The following is a 14,772-nucleotide window of genomic DNA, read 5'->3' on the forward strand; positions in this document are numbered from 1 at the left end:
GTCCTGGGATGCTGCCGCCTCCTGAGCCCAGCAGAGATGGGCAGGGATGCTCAGGCTGCAAGGTTTGCATTTCTCTACAATGAATAGATGTTTTTTTCAGAAAAAAAAAAGTCCTTTGGGGACACTGAGGTTGAAAAAAATCAACAAATTCAGGTCACACTTGAGAAAATGCTTGTGCTCAAAAAAAATAAGCATTTTTGAAAAATTCAAACATCCCATTTTCACCTTTTTGAAATTATATTTTCTGCCTTTTTTATTTTGCAAGCTACCAACACTTTTAAAAAGACATTGAAAAGGATTAAAATATTCTGTCTGACCACCCAAAAGATTTTCTCCCTCATGTTTTTATTGCACTGAATAAAAAGAAAAACTTTTTTGTTTAAATAAACTTGAAACAATTCCTTCTCCTCCCCCCCCCCCCCCCCCCCCCAGTTTTTTTGGTTTGGCCAGTGAGTGGAAAAATCAATTATTTGCACTCCTCTAGCCTGATAAAAAGCTTCAGGACTCCACAAAGAGGCTCAAGGGAGTACTTGCCTTATACAGCAAATAAAACAGTCTCTGAATTTCCCAGCTCTCTGGCCTCCTCTTGTGTCACCCAGGATTTTGTGCCGAGATCGGTGCTTCTGTAGTGCCGCAGAGAGCAAAGGAGCCTCGGAGCAAAGGCAACCGGCGTCCTCCCTGCTGGGACCTCACTGGCTGCAAACTGCAGCCGAAGCCGGGGCTGAACTGGCGGCTGAGCCCGCGCCCGGCTGAGGGTGACGGGCACCCCGAGGGACAGCACCGAGCGCTCACGGGGGCTGGTGCCCACCACCCAGCCACAGCCACACTGTGTGCTCTCCTCGCATGCAGCGTCTGAATATCCACATTACCTATAGGAAATGAAGGTGGGAAGAATTGGCGGAGATAAATAATGCCATTTTTTTCCAGGATAGCATCTCTCCTCTAAGACACATCACTAAGCATCTTTTTGGTTCAAGCATCTTTCCTTTGAAGAGTGACTTTATGTATAACTGCAGTGGAAGTAGTTTTTTTAAAGCAGACTACAAATTAAAAGTGAATCAGTATTAATTTCTGGAGTCTTATTTACTGCCTCAAGCTGGCCGCTGCATTTGCTTCCGCTCTATAAAAATCGAGGACAAAAAAAAAAAAAAAAAAAAAGCAGTTGAGGAAGGAGAAGTGCCACGGAGGAGAGCTAGAAAATCTGTGAGACAGGAACGTGACACGCAGCACCAACGAATGCTCTGACAACTAACCTGGGTCATTTCCTCCTTGTAAGAGATTTCAAGGAAATGAAGACCAGGAATGCAAAAGGGTGAAGATGGGGATCTCTGTGTTCAATCAAAACAAGCTCATTCCAGGTGAAACCTGGACAGCCTGTCCACTGGTGCACCCAGGATCGAGCAGGAGCCTTTCCCTGCCAGGAATGTCTGGGACTAGAACAGCAGAGCTGTTCTCTGGTTGAAACACAAACGAAACACAAAATATTTCTGAGCTCTTTCACATGAACGTATGAAGTGCATCAGCCCATGAGGCCCATGTGTGCCAGACCGGCTGGCTTGGCAGAGACATCCCACAAAGAGCTCTGCATCTCCCCACGGTCATGGGCTGGGACTGGGTGGGCAGAGGAGCTGCTGGGCTGTGTCCTCCCCTCTCCGGACCAGGGGCTCCCAGCATATCCCATCGGTTCAGGATGAACTCCCTCCGGTTGAGCAGCCTCTGCTCCAGGCCCTGCTCCCCATCGCCTCCCCTTCACGGGGTGGTCCTTGCCTGTGTCCCGGAGAGCTGCGCTGCCCCACGAATGAGCCTTGGCCCGGGTCCCCCTTCCCAGAGGGGAGTGGGGATGGGGGGCCTGGCCTGCAGATGCAGGGGGGACCCAGCTCAGTCCCCAGGCTGGCCTGGAGGGTGGTGGGCTCCGGCCAGCTGCCTGCGGGGCTGCCCACTGCCCTGGCCCCAGGGGCTCCGGGGTTGCCCCCAGCCCGGGGGCTCTGTACTGTACCGGGGGGGCTATGGCAGCCGGAGCCGGAGCTCAGCCCGCAGAGCCCCGGGTGGCTCCGACCCGTGAGCCCGGGAGGCCGCGATCAGCCCCGGGCACCCCCTCTCCATCGGCCCCGGGGCTCCATTGGCTCCGTCCGCCCGGTCGCGGTGCCGGTGCCGGTCCCGGTCCCGATCCCGGTGTCAGTGCCGGTGTCAGTCCCGGTCCCGGCTCCGCCCGCCCCGTCCCTCGGCCGTCCCCGTCCCTCGCTGCGGCTCCGCCCCGGCTCCGCCCGGCCCGGCCCCATCCCCATCCCCGTCCCCGTCCCCGCCCACCGCGCTCCCGCCGCCGCGGGGCAGCGCGCAGCATGGCCGCGCTGCGCAGCGCCCCGGCCCCAGCCCCAGCCCCAGCCCCAGCGCCGGCCCCGGCCGCGGCCCCGGCCCGCCCCTCCGCGCCCCGCCGCTCCGCGCCCGCCCCGGGCCGCGCATAAAAGGGGCCCCGCGGCCGCCCGCCCCCGCCCGCCCGCCGCTGCGCGCCGCCGGCCGCCCCGGCCATGGCCAAGGACCAGCTGAAGCCGCGGCTGTGCCGCATGCTGAAGGGGGAGAGCGGCTACGGCTTCCACCTGCACGGCGAGAAGGGCAAGAGCGGGCAGTTCATCCGCAAAGTGGAGCCCGGTTCGCCGGCCGAGGCGGCGGGGCTGCGCGCCGGGGACCGCGTCGTCGAGGTGAACGGGCTCAACGTGGAGCAGGAGACGCACCACCAGGTGCGGGCAGGGGGACGGGCAGGGGACGGGCAGGGCAGGCAGCTAGCTAGCTGACCGTGGCACCCCCGGGGCCGAGTGCCCCGGCTTTGAGCCTCCCCGCCGGCTTGGCTCTGCCCGGCTCCAGCCTCCGTGGGGTGGGCTAGAGGGCTGGTTTTCTCCCAAAATAACAGTGCCGGAGCATCCTTGGCCCGCCTGGTGCTGGTGGTCGCTGGGATGGGATGGGTGCCCCTCAAAATCCTAGGCCTGGGCTGTAGCAGGGCTTCGCATGCCCGGGATGCCGAGTTCCCACGAGAACGGTTGTGTGGTGTGGTCTGTCTCGCTGCTGGGGAAAGGATGTTGTAATCGTGTGAAGGTGGGAAAGCGAAGGTGTTTTGGCATGGGCAGGGCAGCGCTGCGTTATGCAATCTGTGGTGGAAAGGAATGGGGAGACCTGGGCTTTATTTCTGGCTCTGCTCTGGGCTTTCGTAGCCACTTTGGGTGAGCTGCTCCTGCCTATGCAGCTCGGAGTGTGTAAGGATGCCTTAAAATCTACTGATAAAGCTCTGCAGATGTGCAGCAGTTTGACTGGCTTAAGTGAGATAGGGCTTGTAGGGAAATAATGGCTGTTATTAGACCACGGCTGTGACTGGGGGGGGGGGGTCAAAGCAAGCTGTTTCCCAGCTCTGTAACAGAAGCTGCACACTTCAGGCTGTGTCATTTTCTGCTTATAAAACTGAAACTTGTGTTTGTTAAACAGTTTAGTCCAAAAACCAAGTAATTTGATTCAAGCTGCTCTTGTCCCACCAGAGACACGGAGCCTGGCAGGGGCACAGCGCTGAATGTGCCCGTTTGCCTAATGGCTCGTGGGCTCTGCAGGGTTTAGTGCTTTAGTAACTTAAAACATATGGCTGGCCCCTGCTGCCAGCGCTTTATTGGGGCAGGGCAGGGATGTTCCTCACGTAGCTTGCAGACCCAGCAGCGTTTTGGGGGGTGTGGGTTCCCAGGCTTCATGGGCAGACGTGGATGTTGCTGTGCTCAAGGTGAGGCAGAGCCTTCCGGCATCATGGCAAGGCCAGGTGGCTCCAGTGAAGCCTCATAGACTCCTCTCCATGGGCTTGGTGGGTTTTCATGGTTAACTGAGCCCGTTTAGATCATCTGAGCCAGCTGTGTAAAAGTTAATGTTTGTCTTGAATGTGATTTCAAAACCCTTGAAGGAGGATCCACATCTTTGATCTGGCTGGGCAGAAAGGAGGGCTGTGTTCCCGTAAGGAGCTGTGTCGTGTTGGAAGCCATCAGAACTCCCTGCTGAAACTGGGATGCTGGGGATGGGCGATAGCGGAGCTGAGACAGCCAGCTGTGTCTTTGAAATATGCAGGGTTTTCCAGCAGGTCAAGTGAAATGGGAGAAATTTTCCTGCCTTCCATTTTCTGCTGTGGAGGCAGGATTCAGTCCTGGCATTTGCTCCCTGCTGCAGAGCAGTGAATAGGATGGAGTGTCCCACCCGGGGTGTCATGGAGCTCACAGCCATGCTGGGTTCCTGCTGTGGTGGCATTAGTGTGTGTGAGTGTGCGAGTGGCGTGAGCAGGAGCAGCCCTGCCCCGGGACATGCTCTGGGATCGTCCTTCCTCCTGCCTTAATACAGCAAGAACCTTTCCCCCCCACTCAAAAAGTACCCAGCACTGATGGACTGTGGGAAGGGCAATGCCGTGGTAGGTCAGATGCTGGCTTCTGCCAATGCGTTAGAGCAGTCAGTTTGCCGTGGCCTCTCCTCCTTGCGCTGCTGAGGTCCCCGACCTTGAATAAGTAACGCTTCTCCATGTGCTTCTGAAGCTGCGGTGGGACCGAGCCCACAGCAAACAAGGCCTTGCTGTTTGGGTGTAACTGTGTTTCGAGCTGAAGCTGTTGGCATCGGTGTCTTTGTTCTCTGTTTTTTCCTGGCCTTACCCAAGGAGCGAAGGCAGAACGTGTTCTCAGGGCGTTTCACGTCTTGGATGCAAAATTGCATCCTGGCTCCTCAGTTCCTTGCTCAGGCGGGCAGTGGGTGTGCGGGGCAGAGCAGCGGGCTCCTGCCTTCCCTCTGTGCCCGAAGTCCGTGGGGTGTAGGAGCTGAGCTGCCTCTCCTGGGATCACTGGTGGGTGGCTTGTCCTGGAGCCTGATGGCCATGGAGGCTGAGCTCTGGACCAGCATCTGCCTGGCTTGGGTCCACTGTACAGCACCAAAAAATGGTGTTTCTAGGGGTAGTGATGGGGATGATGGTCTCCCTGGATATGTATGGTTTTCAGATAAGACCCATTCTTCCTTGTTCCGTGTCTCTGCGCCAGTGTGGCATGCACAAAGGCGATCCGACTGTGCTGTTAAAAGGTGGTACAGGAAAGCCTCCAGGTCCTTGCTGAGACTGGCAGTGTGGTGCATAGGCAGAGGCATCTCTTTCAGAGCTGGAGGGATGAACTGAGCTGTTCCCAGTGGCACCATGAGTCTCCTTCCTGGGCAGCTGGTGTTTGGCAAGGGTGGAAGGGCCTGGGCTGGTGCTGGTGTAGCCAGAGTTGAAAGTCTGTTTGGGTGGAGTTGCGGAAATCATGCGTCTGGGACCGGTGCTGAGAAGGTCCCGAGGTGCAGGATGTGCAGGGAAGGCTGTGTCGTCTTCAGAAAAGCTACAGACTCAAGGCTGTGACCATGGCTCGGAAACGGGTAGGGTGCTGGGCTCTGCCCATGTCGGGCAGGACCTTGCCGTGTGCCTGGCTGCTGCTTTGCCTTCACCCCACTGCTCTGTCCCCAAAGCCTGGGGAGTTCGTCACAGAAAGCTCCTTCTGCTAATCCCCACCAACGGGGAGAGGATGAGGGGCTGCTCTGTGCCCACTCTCCATCCCTGCCTGGCTCAGCCGCCAGCACTCGCGGGGCTGGGGGGATGCTTGCTTCATTGCTGCTCTTGCCATAGCTGTTGGGGAGCGCGGCAGCGGGCTGAGCCCCAGCATTGCTCTCCGCTGGCTGCTTCTGCAGTCCCTCTGTGTTTGGTTATGGTCTGCGGGACCCTGCTCCCTGCAGTGATTAATTGTGCTGCCCTAATGCCTGGAGCACCCAAACTGTGGTGGCTGGGGGATATTGCTTTGCGGGACCCAGCATGTTTCTCCTGCGTGCTCCCCACAGGCATTGCCCATCTGTATCTCCTGCCACCGCATGTCGGCTGCCTGCTCCCGGGTCCCCTCCAGGAGAAGTGGCCTTGCACAGGCACTGCCTTGCAGTATCGGCAGCACTGTCTGATGTCGCATGTAAATAGATCTGAAAGGGAGCAGATGGATTTTCTGGGGCTTGATGGAATAGCACCCTTTAGGCCAGTTACAGATGGGAACCCTGGGCATGCTGCTGCCCGACGCGGCGTGTGGAGACGGAGGCTGCAGCCTGCAGCAGATTAGTTGGTTCAGGACAAGCAGCCTTGTCTGCAGTCTATAAATTTCTTGGTTGTTTTTTTCATTTGCAGATACCAGCTCTGTTGACCTTGAATGGAGCTTGCAGGGGAGTAAATAAATGCTAGCTAATTGTGCATTAGGTTCATTTGCCGCTTATAACCTTGGTGGTTGCAGTGTGTCTGGCCAGTGTGACCTAGATCAGAGCAGGAGCCCTGTAAGAAAGCTCAGCTGCTTTGGGGGTTTCCCGGCATGCCCTTGGGGGGTCATGGGTCTGTGGTCTTCAGGGCCACCCCATGGCTGGGGATGGCTGCCGAGCAGCATCGCCAGTGATACTACCCCTCCTCCTCCTCCTCGGGATGAAGGCCTGTGCAGGGATGAGGTGGCTGAGCAGAGCCAGCCCTATGTGGGTGCTGGCAGGGAGTCTGGAGGCTGTTTCCCTTTGCCTGGCTCCTGTGCACGTCCTGGATTTGCCCTGTTGCCATCACAGCCCACCCTGGTGTGATTTTACCCCCCTGCCCGGCTGCAATCGGCTCCTCCTGGCTCTCCCCGCTGCGCTGACACCACGAGCTCCTTTCAGAGTCTCTGCCAGTCACCGATCCCCGTGAAGGAGCCGGGCAGCAGCAGGACAATGGTCCCCATTCAGCGCTGCCTGGAGCTGGATCCCAGCAGGGACGGGCCCATCTCCCGCTCCCAGCACTGGCTTCCCTTATCTCTCCTGGCCCCCAGCACAGACCAGGGATGAATGTGCAGATCGGGTTGTTTCTTTCATAAATCCATGTGGGGTGGGGGGTAGCCAGCAAAGGCAGCCCAGCCACCAAATGCATGCATGGGTGCTCGGTGCTTCCCTGTGCACCCTGGCTCTCCACCCTGCACTGATTATAGGGGAAGGAATCAGTCCCATATAAAGGAAATGAGTGTGCAGGATTGTTTGCTTGGTGGGACAGATTGTGTTGTCCCTCTAAAGGACAAAACCAGGCAGCAGGGTTTCTGATGCTGGGGGCGGAGGGGGGGGGCAATGAAGCAGCCTCTGTGAAAGCTCGTGTCTGAGGAGAGCGGGTGATCCCGGGTGGTCTGTACAGCTACCCTGGGCAGAGCTGTCATGTGGGTTGTGGGCCATGGAGTGGAAAGAGCCATCACCATCATCACCTGGGGCTGCAGGCAACAGGCACTCCATCCTGGGGGTCCCCCAAAGCCCTGGTCTGCCCTTTTCCCCCCATCACTGATGGCTGGAAGTAACAGCAAACTTGCACCCTGCAGCAAGACCAAAGCTGCAGGAGAGCATGGGGGAGTTGATGGTCCTCAGATCCAGCTCCTGCCACAGCCAGGAGGTCCCTGTGTTTCTACTCAGTTGCTCTTCTCCTTTCCAGGTTGTGCAGCGCATCAAAGCCGTGGAGACAGAGACGCGCTTACTCGTGGTGGACAAGGAGACAGATGAGTACCTGTGCAGTCTGCGCCTGACGTGCACGGAGGAGATGGTGCACAGTGGGATCCTGCTGAACTCTGGCATCTCGCCCACCAAATCGGTGGGCAGCGACAACGGGGAGGTCTGGAAGCCACAGCTGGATCTGACCGGGGGCAGCTTCCAGCGGCACTCGCACAGCTTCTCCTCACACGGCAGCAGGAAGGTGAGGGTAGAGCCAGGCAATGCATGGGGCTGCTGGGTGCAGAGCCGGGGATTGGGTGCAGCCACCTTGGGAGCACCTCCCTCTGCACTGCTCTCTCCCCTCCTGCACCCTTCAAGGGTCTCGTGAGCCTGGGGAGCTGCTGGGGGGCTGGTGGGGGGCCATCAGCCCTGGGGATGGGTGACCCAGCCTGGGTCTCGCTCCCCTACGGGGGGACAGGGCACACAGACCAGGCATGCGGCAGAGCTGGAGCTCATGAATGAGCTTCTCTCTCCTCCTTTATTTGCAGGAGGGAGGGAACATCTGGGGCGAATGTGTTCTCAGCTCTTTGCTTAAATAGGAAGGAAATTAGCTCTTTTTCAAGTGGCCTGGGTCTGGACTGTGATTCTGCAGTAAGTGCCTTTTATTGGTAAACTCCTTTCCAAAAAGGAAAGAATTTGGGGTGGAAAACTTCCAATTTCCATGGCTGCCTTGCTGCTGGGGCTGGGCTGGCGGAGACAGCGCAGCCTTGCACTCGGCAGATAGCAGGGTTTGGTGCTGGCATTGCCCTTGCTTGGGGTGTGAACGTGGCAGGAGCGGTGTGGGTGTTGTGTGGCTGAGTCCATGACTGTCACCTCTCTGCAGCCATCTGTCCCCTTGCCTTCCATGTCCCCACCCTGCAGCCCCCCTGTGCTTGCTGATCTGTGCCACTGGACAGGGAGTGCTGGTGCTCAACCGCCTCCTCCATTGCAGAGCTGCCATGAGCACACTCCTCCTCCCCGGGGAGCTTGCAGGGGCTGCAGGGCCTGGTGGTCGGCTTCTGCCCCCTCAGCGGAGGGGTGGTGGCTGGGTACTGGCCCAGAAGTGGCCGTGGGGCTGCGGGGAGGACGTAGGTGGGTGAGTCAGGAAAGCTTCGCGTCCTCAGGAGCCCCCCACAGAGTAACAGCTGAAGAAATTCCCCCGCGCAGATAAGAGGCGATGCTGGTATGAAGCAGGAGGCACGTGCGTCTCCAGCGATAAGGAGGGGGTCTCGCCTCTGGCCCTCCCCTCCAGAGCTGTTCGGCATCTTGCAGAGGAGGAACCCCCCTTCCCTGGGTCTGGCAGGGACAGGGGCAGTATTTTTTTTTTTTACTTATTGCATGTTTTGAAGCTGTTTGAATGTCTGTGTGATGATGATGATGGGTGTGCTTCCCCTGGGGGTTGATGCAGTGGGGGGCTGGTCACCCCCGGGACAACTGGTGGGAGAGGAGCTGTTCCCGGGGCGGGCCGGGGGGCGGCTGGGCACGGCCGGGGCGGCTTTCCAAGCTGGGGATTTCCTATCCTGTCTCTGTTTCGTGTGCTGGTTGCAATCCAACAGCGTGTGCTGACGGGAAGTCAGGCAAGGGGAACAGGACGGTCCTTTCCGGCCTTTGGGTTTTGGCTCCTCCAAGGAGAGGGTGGGACAGGGAGAGCCAGGCAGGGCTGGGGTGTAAGGGGGGAGAAGCGCCCACGCTTCCCCTCAGAGGGGCTGGGGTCCTTGGCTGGGGGCTTGCCTGGGGCAGTGTGGCTGGGACATTTGGTGCTCACTGTCCTGGAGCTGGGGCTGGCATTTGGTGGAGCCTGAGCTGGACAAAGGGAGCTGACTCTGGGGACGTTGCCCACAATGTGGGGCTGGGGACGGGGGCTGCTGAGCAGGCAGTGCTGAGCATGTTGGGTGCCTGCAGAGGCTCAGGACAGCGGTTGGTTTGCTCCTGCCTCTGCGGGTGGCAGCTCTTTGAAGAGCTGGGTGCTGCAGCCTTTCTTGGCCAAGGTCACTTCTCTGTGCTGGGGCCATGAGTGACCATGGTACGAGGTCACGGGTGGCCGGAGCAGCAGGATTTGCATCCTGCTCCTGTGCCTTGCAGTCCTGCTTGCTTCAGGCTTTTGGTCTGTATGATGTGGCTCTCATCCTAGGTCCAAAATGGCTGGAGGCCAGGGGAGCAATGGTGCACCCCAGTTCCTGCAGTGCTTAGCCTTCCAGCACCGTGCCCCTGCATGGAGCAGCTCTAGCCTGACCCTAATCCTGTATATCACCAGCACTGGGCCCACGTGGGGTGCACAGCTCCCAAGTGCAGGGGCTGTTTGGGAGAGATTTCCATCCCTGACACGGGGCTGTGGCAGCTGGGGTCCAGTTAGAGACTTGCCTTCAACTGTGTTTGGAGGGGACCAGGCTCTGAGCTAGGTGGCACTGGGAGAAGCTGGGCTTGGGCTGGCAGCGCTTGGGTCTTTTGTGTAGCTTCCCTGGAGGCACTTAGTAAAGGAGGAGAAAAGGCAGCTCCCTTCCCCCTGCAGACCCCTGGCCCCAACCTGCCCCTGTGGGAACTGGTGCTGATGCTCCAGGCTGCTCCCAGGGAGCAGCATTTTTTTGAGCGGCATTTGTTTATGTAAAAGCTGCAGTTCTCCTTGATTTGAGGCCGGGTTGTTCAGTGCAGCCTGAAGGAATGAGCAACTGAAACAAAGAGGAGGGAAATCTGGCACCTGGGGCGGCCGTAGCAGTGGGCAGCAGGGAGGCAATGCAGCAGGCAGGGTGGGCACAGCCCTGCCAGCCTCCCCCACCCTGCCCCAGTCTTATTTTGCAAGAGGAGTGACCCCCCTGGAGAGCTGCCATGGGTGGGGAGGTCAACGCGCACCCCTGGCAGAGACCTGGTGTTCAGGACCTTGTGCTCCAGGAACCACGGTAATGCCATGAATAATTCAGCACGTATTTAAAATCAGGCTGCCTGCCCCGAGAGCAGGTTGGCAGGGCTGGCTGCCAGCAGCCGTGTCTGTCACAGCTCTGCCATCCCCAGCACCCTGGGGACTCATGCCCTGCGTGGCCATGGTGGCACGGGGAGCAGCGTCTGTCTTGCCCCGTCCTGCAGTGCTGCACCCAGGTCCATGCCTGGCTGTGCTGTTTGCCTGCTGGCTACCTGCCCTATGCTGTGTCCCCTGGGAGGGGAAGCAACAGGGCCCATGCCCCCATGCCATGCATTCCCCTGTCCCAAACATGTTCTTGTGGTCACTGGGCTGTTTTCTGCTTTTCCCTGGAGATCTGGTTCTCCCCTGTCAGGCACCCAGCATTGAGTCCCCAGGGGTTTGGGAGGTAGCAGGCAGGGCTGTGCTGGAGGGTCTCAGCGTGGCAGGGGCTGCTCTGAGTGCATTGGGCGCTGGGTGCTTGGTGGTGGTGGCCTTTATTGCAAAGGTGCCTTTGGGACAGCAGTGTGAGCCAGCGGTGGCTGTTCATTAAATGTCTGAGCTAACGGTGTGTAAAAGGCAGGTGTGTTGCAGGGCCTGGCTAGTGCTGAGCAGTGCTGCTAGGAGCTCACCTGGATGCTGCCGGCCATCCCAGAGGCGTTCATGGTGTGCAGGCAGCGTGGCCTGGGGCTGACAGTGCCTTTGCAGGCAGCAGCTCGGCTGCCCCTGCTGCTCCTGTGTGGCAGGATGGATGTGCTGTTACTGGGACCCCTGTTACGGCCATGCAGGCTTCATGAGCCATGTTAGCAGTGTCCTTGGGACTTGCTGCCTTGCTGCTTTCTCCAGGTGTGTTTGTAGGAGAAACAAGAACAACAGTAAAGTCACCGAGATGCATTTGGGGTGATGCAATTCCCTTCCATCTCTGCTCTGGTGACACCAAAGCATGACTGTGGGGAGGGGTGGGTGTGCAAAGGGACCTTTACAACCAGCTTTTGGAAAACAAACCTAGGTCTTGTTTAGTAGCTCCTGGATTGAAGCAGCCTGTTGTGTCCAGAAATTTTAATGTGGGGCAATTAGTGGCAGGTTGTTAATCAGCCCCTGCTCAGGGAGGGACGGTGTCACCCTTAGCATTGCTGCTGTCAACAACTGCAAACAGCAGGAGAATGGGTGTCTGTCTGTCGACATAGGGGACTTTGGCTGACTCTTTGCTGTGACAGCGGGCAGGTGTTGAGCCTCCTGCGTGCTGCCGGCCTGCGCTTGAGAGGAGCTGATGTGCCTGGGGACAGATGTGCTGTTTTCTGGAGGAGGATGGATGAGTGCCTGGGTGCCTGTCAGGACCCACAGGTGTGGGGCCAGCCCTGACATTGAGGCAGTAAATATTTACACTTCTGTTTGGGTCAGGAATAAGAACTTTTCCTGTCGCAAGTAAAACTTTGCGTTGCAACATCTTCAGCCGCCAGCTTTCTGCCGGAGTGCTGGAAAGGGAGTAACTTGGGACAGATGTTTTCAGAGAACTTTGCCAACTCAGTTGAGGCCCAAAATTTAGGGCTTGTAGAATAACCACAAAGATGTAATAAAACCTAACATGAGCAGAAATGTCTGCAGTAATTACGCGATTAGAAAAAAACCAACCCCAAAAAATAAGTGCATGGTTTAAATTAAAGCACTTCCCTGGAGCATCCTGCGCTCCCTGGGCCCTGGTGGCAGGCATGGACCTGCGGGGAGAGGGTGGTCGGGGAGGACAGCAGGGCTCATCCTGGTACAACCTGGGTGAGGTTCCTGCTGTGCAGGCAGAGGCTTGGGGAAACCCTCCAGCACAGAGCCTGAGGAGCTGTGGCCATGTCCCTGCACTGTTCCTTGCCCTTCCCACAGCAGCTATTTTTGTGGATGCTGCCAGCCTGGCAGTGCTCATCATGGGCCCGAAAGGGCGAAGCTGAAAGAAAGCCATGTGTGCGCCCCATCAGAACAAGGATGCATGACTGCATGCATTCTGTTTCTCTGCGTAAACAAAAACAACTTTGCAAAGCCATTTCTGCAGCTGCAGCGTGGAGCTGCACCAGGGTTCAGGGAGCTTGGGTTGCTGCTCTGCAGTGGTTGGATGAGGGTGTGGGATGGGAGTGTGGCTTGCCATGTCCCTGCTGGGGAAGGGAAGATGCCTGCAGGGAGATGGGAGGCAGGACAGCAGGGCTGGAGACCCCCTGCCTCCCCGCAAAGAGCAGCATTGCAGTGGGGGCTGGGCTACACAGGTCTGGTTACTGCAGGAACTCAGCTGAGGAGCGGCTGTAAAGCCGGGCTTGCTTTTGGGATTAGTGCTTCAATGCCATCCCAGAGGCAGCAGTTGGGCTGGTGTGCGGCGGAGCTGTGGGGAAGCCGGTGGCCCTGTGCTGGTGCTGACCCTGCTACATTATTGATGGTGCTGGGCTTGCTGGCATCGTGTGTCATGGGGCTGGGCAGAGTCGGTGCCGGGGCCCCAGGTGGTGTGGGTGGGCTCTGGAGCAGCTCCAGCTTGCAGCATCTTGGGGATGGAGGTTGGGGTGTGTGGCAGCCAGAGGGGCTGTCTCCAGGGACGACAGTGGGATGCTTGCCCCTCACCTGCTGGGCAATGGAGTGGTGGCTCGTGGCAATCTGGGCTGCGGGAGGCTGCTACACCGTGGGCTTTGCTCAGTGGAGCCTGGCGTGTTTTGCTTTTCTGGGAGCCTGCCCCTTTCCTGTGCAGGCAGCGCGAGAATAAATGCATAAAAATAACTGACTTTTCAGACCATTGGTCCAGTGATTTGGTGCTTGGTTAGAAGGAGCAGGACAAGACCTGTTTTTGCAGAGCTGCCTTTGCGTGAGCATTGGGGTGTTTCAGAAGCTGGTTGCACTTCTGCCCCCCACGGTGTGCAGGCAGCTGAGAGCAGTTTTGTGGTATCAGTTTGGGGCTGGCATGGCAGTGCCTGCAGTGGGGTTTGCTGGAGCCTCGGCTCGGGTTGTGATGAGCCTGTGGGGGAGCAGTGTGTGCTGGGTGTTGCCGCAGCACTCTGAGGAGGTGCCGGCAGGGATCTGAGCCTTGTCCTGCTGGATGCAATCCAGATACGAGATGGGACGCTTACCCACGGTGTTGTAAGGTGAAGAAAACAGTGTGTTGCTCTCCATGCTGGAGCATGGCAGGGTCAGCCCTCACTGCCAAATGCCTGGATCCCACACACTTGCGTCCTCCCAGTGCTGTGGGAAGGGTGTTTGGATGCAAAATGCTTCCTTTCATGTGGACTGTGGCTGTGTCCTATCACCCAAAATGTTTGGGAGCCACAGGTGCACTGCGGGGACAGAGGGAGGGGGCTGAGTGGGTGTCCCCTGGCTGTGGCTCGCCTGCCCAGGCTCGATGTGGGCAGTGGGTCCTGCAGAGGAGCTCGGCTGGGGGGTTATTTTTGTGCCGGGGCAGTGCAGGAAGCCCCTCCCGGGGAGGAGAGCATCCACCCCGCGGCAGAAACTTCCTCCGCTGCGATATTTTTAGTGAAACACAAAGTGAGTGGAAGGGAGCGGGAGGCAGGAGGCAGATTAACATCGGGAGGAGCTGCGCCCTGCCAAGAGCCTTTGTTCCCGGGGCCACAAGCTCCCAAGGGACACCCAGTCCTTCGAGGGGACAGCGGGGTCACCCCTGGGACCTGTCACCTCCCTGGGAGGGGGCAGGAGTGTGTAGGGGGTGTTTGCATCCCAGCCCATTGCCTGGCTGCAGAGCGGTGACACTGCTGACACCAAGAGATGCTGAGTGTGGTCCAGCCGGTGATGTTCCTTTCTGCATCCTTCAGTAATCAAAAGCTTTCCCTCAAAATGATTTGAAAACTGATATTAAATGGGAGCCATTCAAAATGCAGCTTGCTCTGGTGCAGCTGGTCCCGGCCCCCTCTGCTCACAGGGATGCGCTCGAGCAGCTTGCTTTAATAACAGCCCCACTTACAAGTGGGCTCCTTGCCAGCTGTTTAATGGTTCTGTTCAATAGTAAAATTATTAAATGGTTTCAAATAAATTAAAAATCTTCTGGCAGAATCAGGGCCTTATGCATGTGCCCTGGCAGCTGCACAGAGCCTCTGCCGTGACTGCTTATCCCTTGGAGTTTCTCTGGGATGGTTGGGCTCATGGTCCTGTTGTGGTTGAGGAAACCTTAAAACAGGTATTTTTTTTTTTTTTGGAGGAGGGGGCACACCGCACATTCCCAGCTCTCTTTATCCAGGACTGTCCCTGGTGCCACTGTGCAGTGTGGCTGGATAAAACACCTCTGGGTGTTTCATCCTGGACCGGGCGGTGCTGCGGGCGATGCTGTGGGTCTGGGTGAATCCCACCTCCTCCTGCCCAGTCTCCCGGGCACAGGGCTGCTCCTACCT

At 57.9% G+C, this 14,772-nt stretch overlaps 1 protein-coding gene across 2 annotated transcripts in view; it reads left to right on the forward strand.

The window, feature by feature from the left end:
• Nucleotides 1-2,348: 2,348 nt before the first annotated feature.
• The window catches only part of NHERF2 (NHERF family PDZ scaffold protein 2), a 41,056-nt gene continuing 28,632 nt past the window's right edge, over nucleotides 2,349-14,772 (forward strand). The window contains exons 1-2 of one of the 2 annotated variants that reach the window (XM_009467971.2): nucleotides 2,349-2,735; nucleotides 7,487-7,744. In XM_009467971.2, coding sequence (XP_009466246.2) covers nucleotides 2,526-2,735; nucleotides 7,487-7,744 — 468 coding nt within the window. In that variant the 5' untranslated portion in view covers nucleotides 2,349-2,525. Of the gene's footprint in view, nucleotides 2,736-5,311; nucleotides 5,404-7,486; nucleotides 7,745-14,772 lie in introns of those variants that run through there. The other variant, XM_087730770.1, reaches the window with a different exon arrangement.

The sequence above is a fragment of the Nipponia nippon genome, unplaced genomic scaffold (assembly GCF_047370975.1).
Source record: "Nipponia nippon isolate SJK-2023a ecotype South Korea unplaced genomic scaffold, ASM4737097v1 scaffold_5, whole genome shotgun sequence".
Classification (NCBI taxonomy): domain Eukaryota; kingdom Metazoa; phylum Chordata; class Aves; order Pelecaniformes; family Threskiornithidae; genus Nipponia; species Nipponia nippon.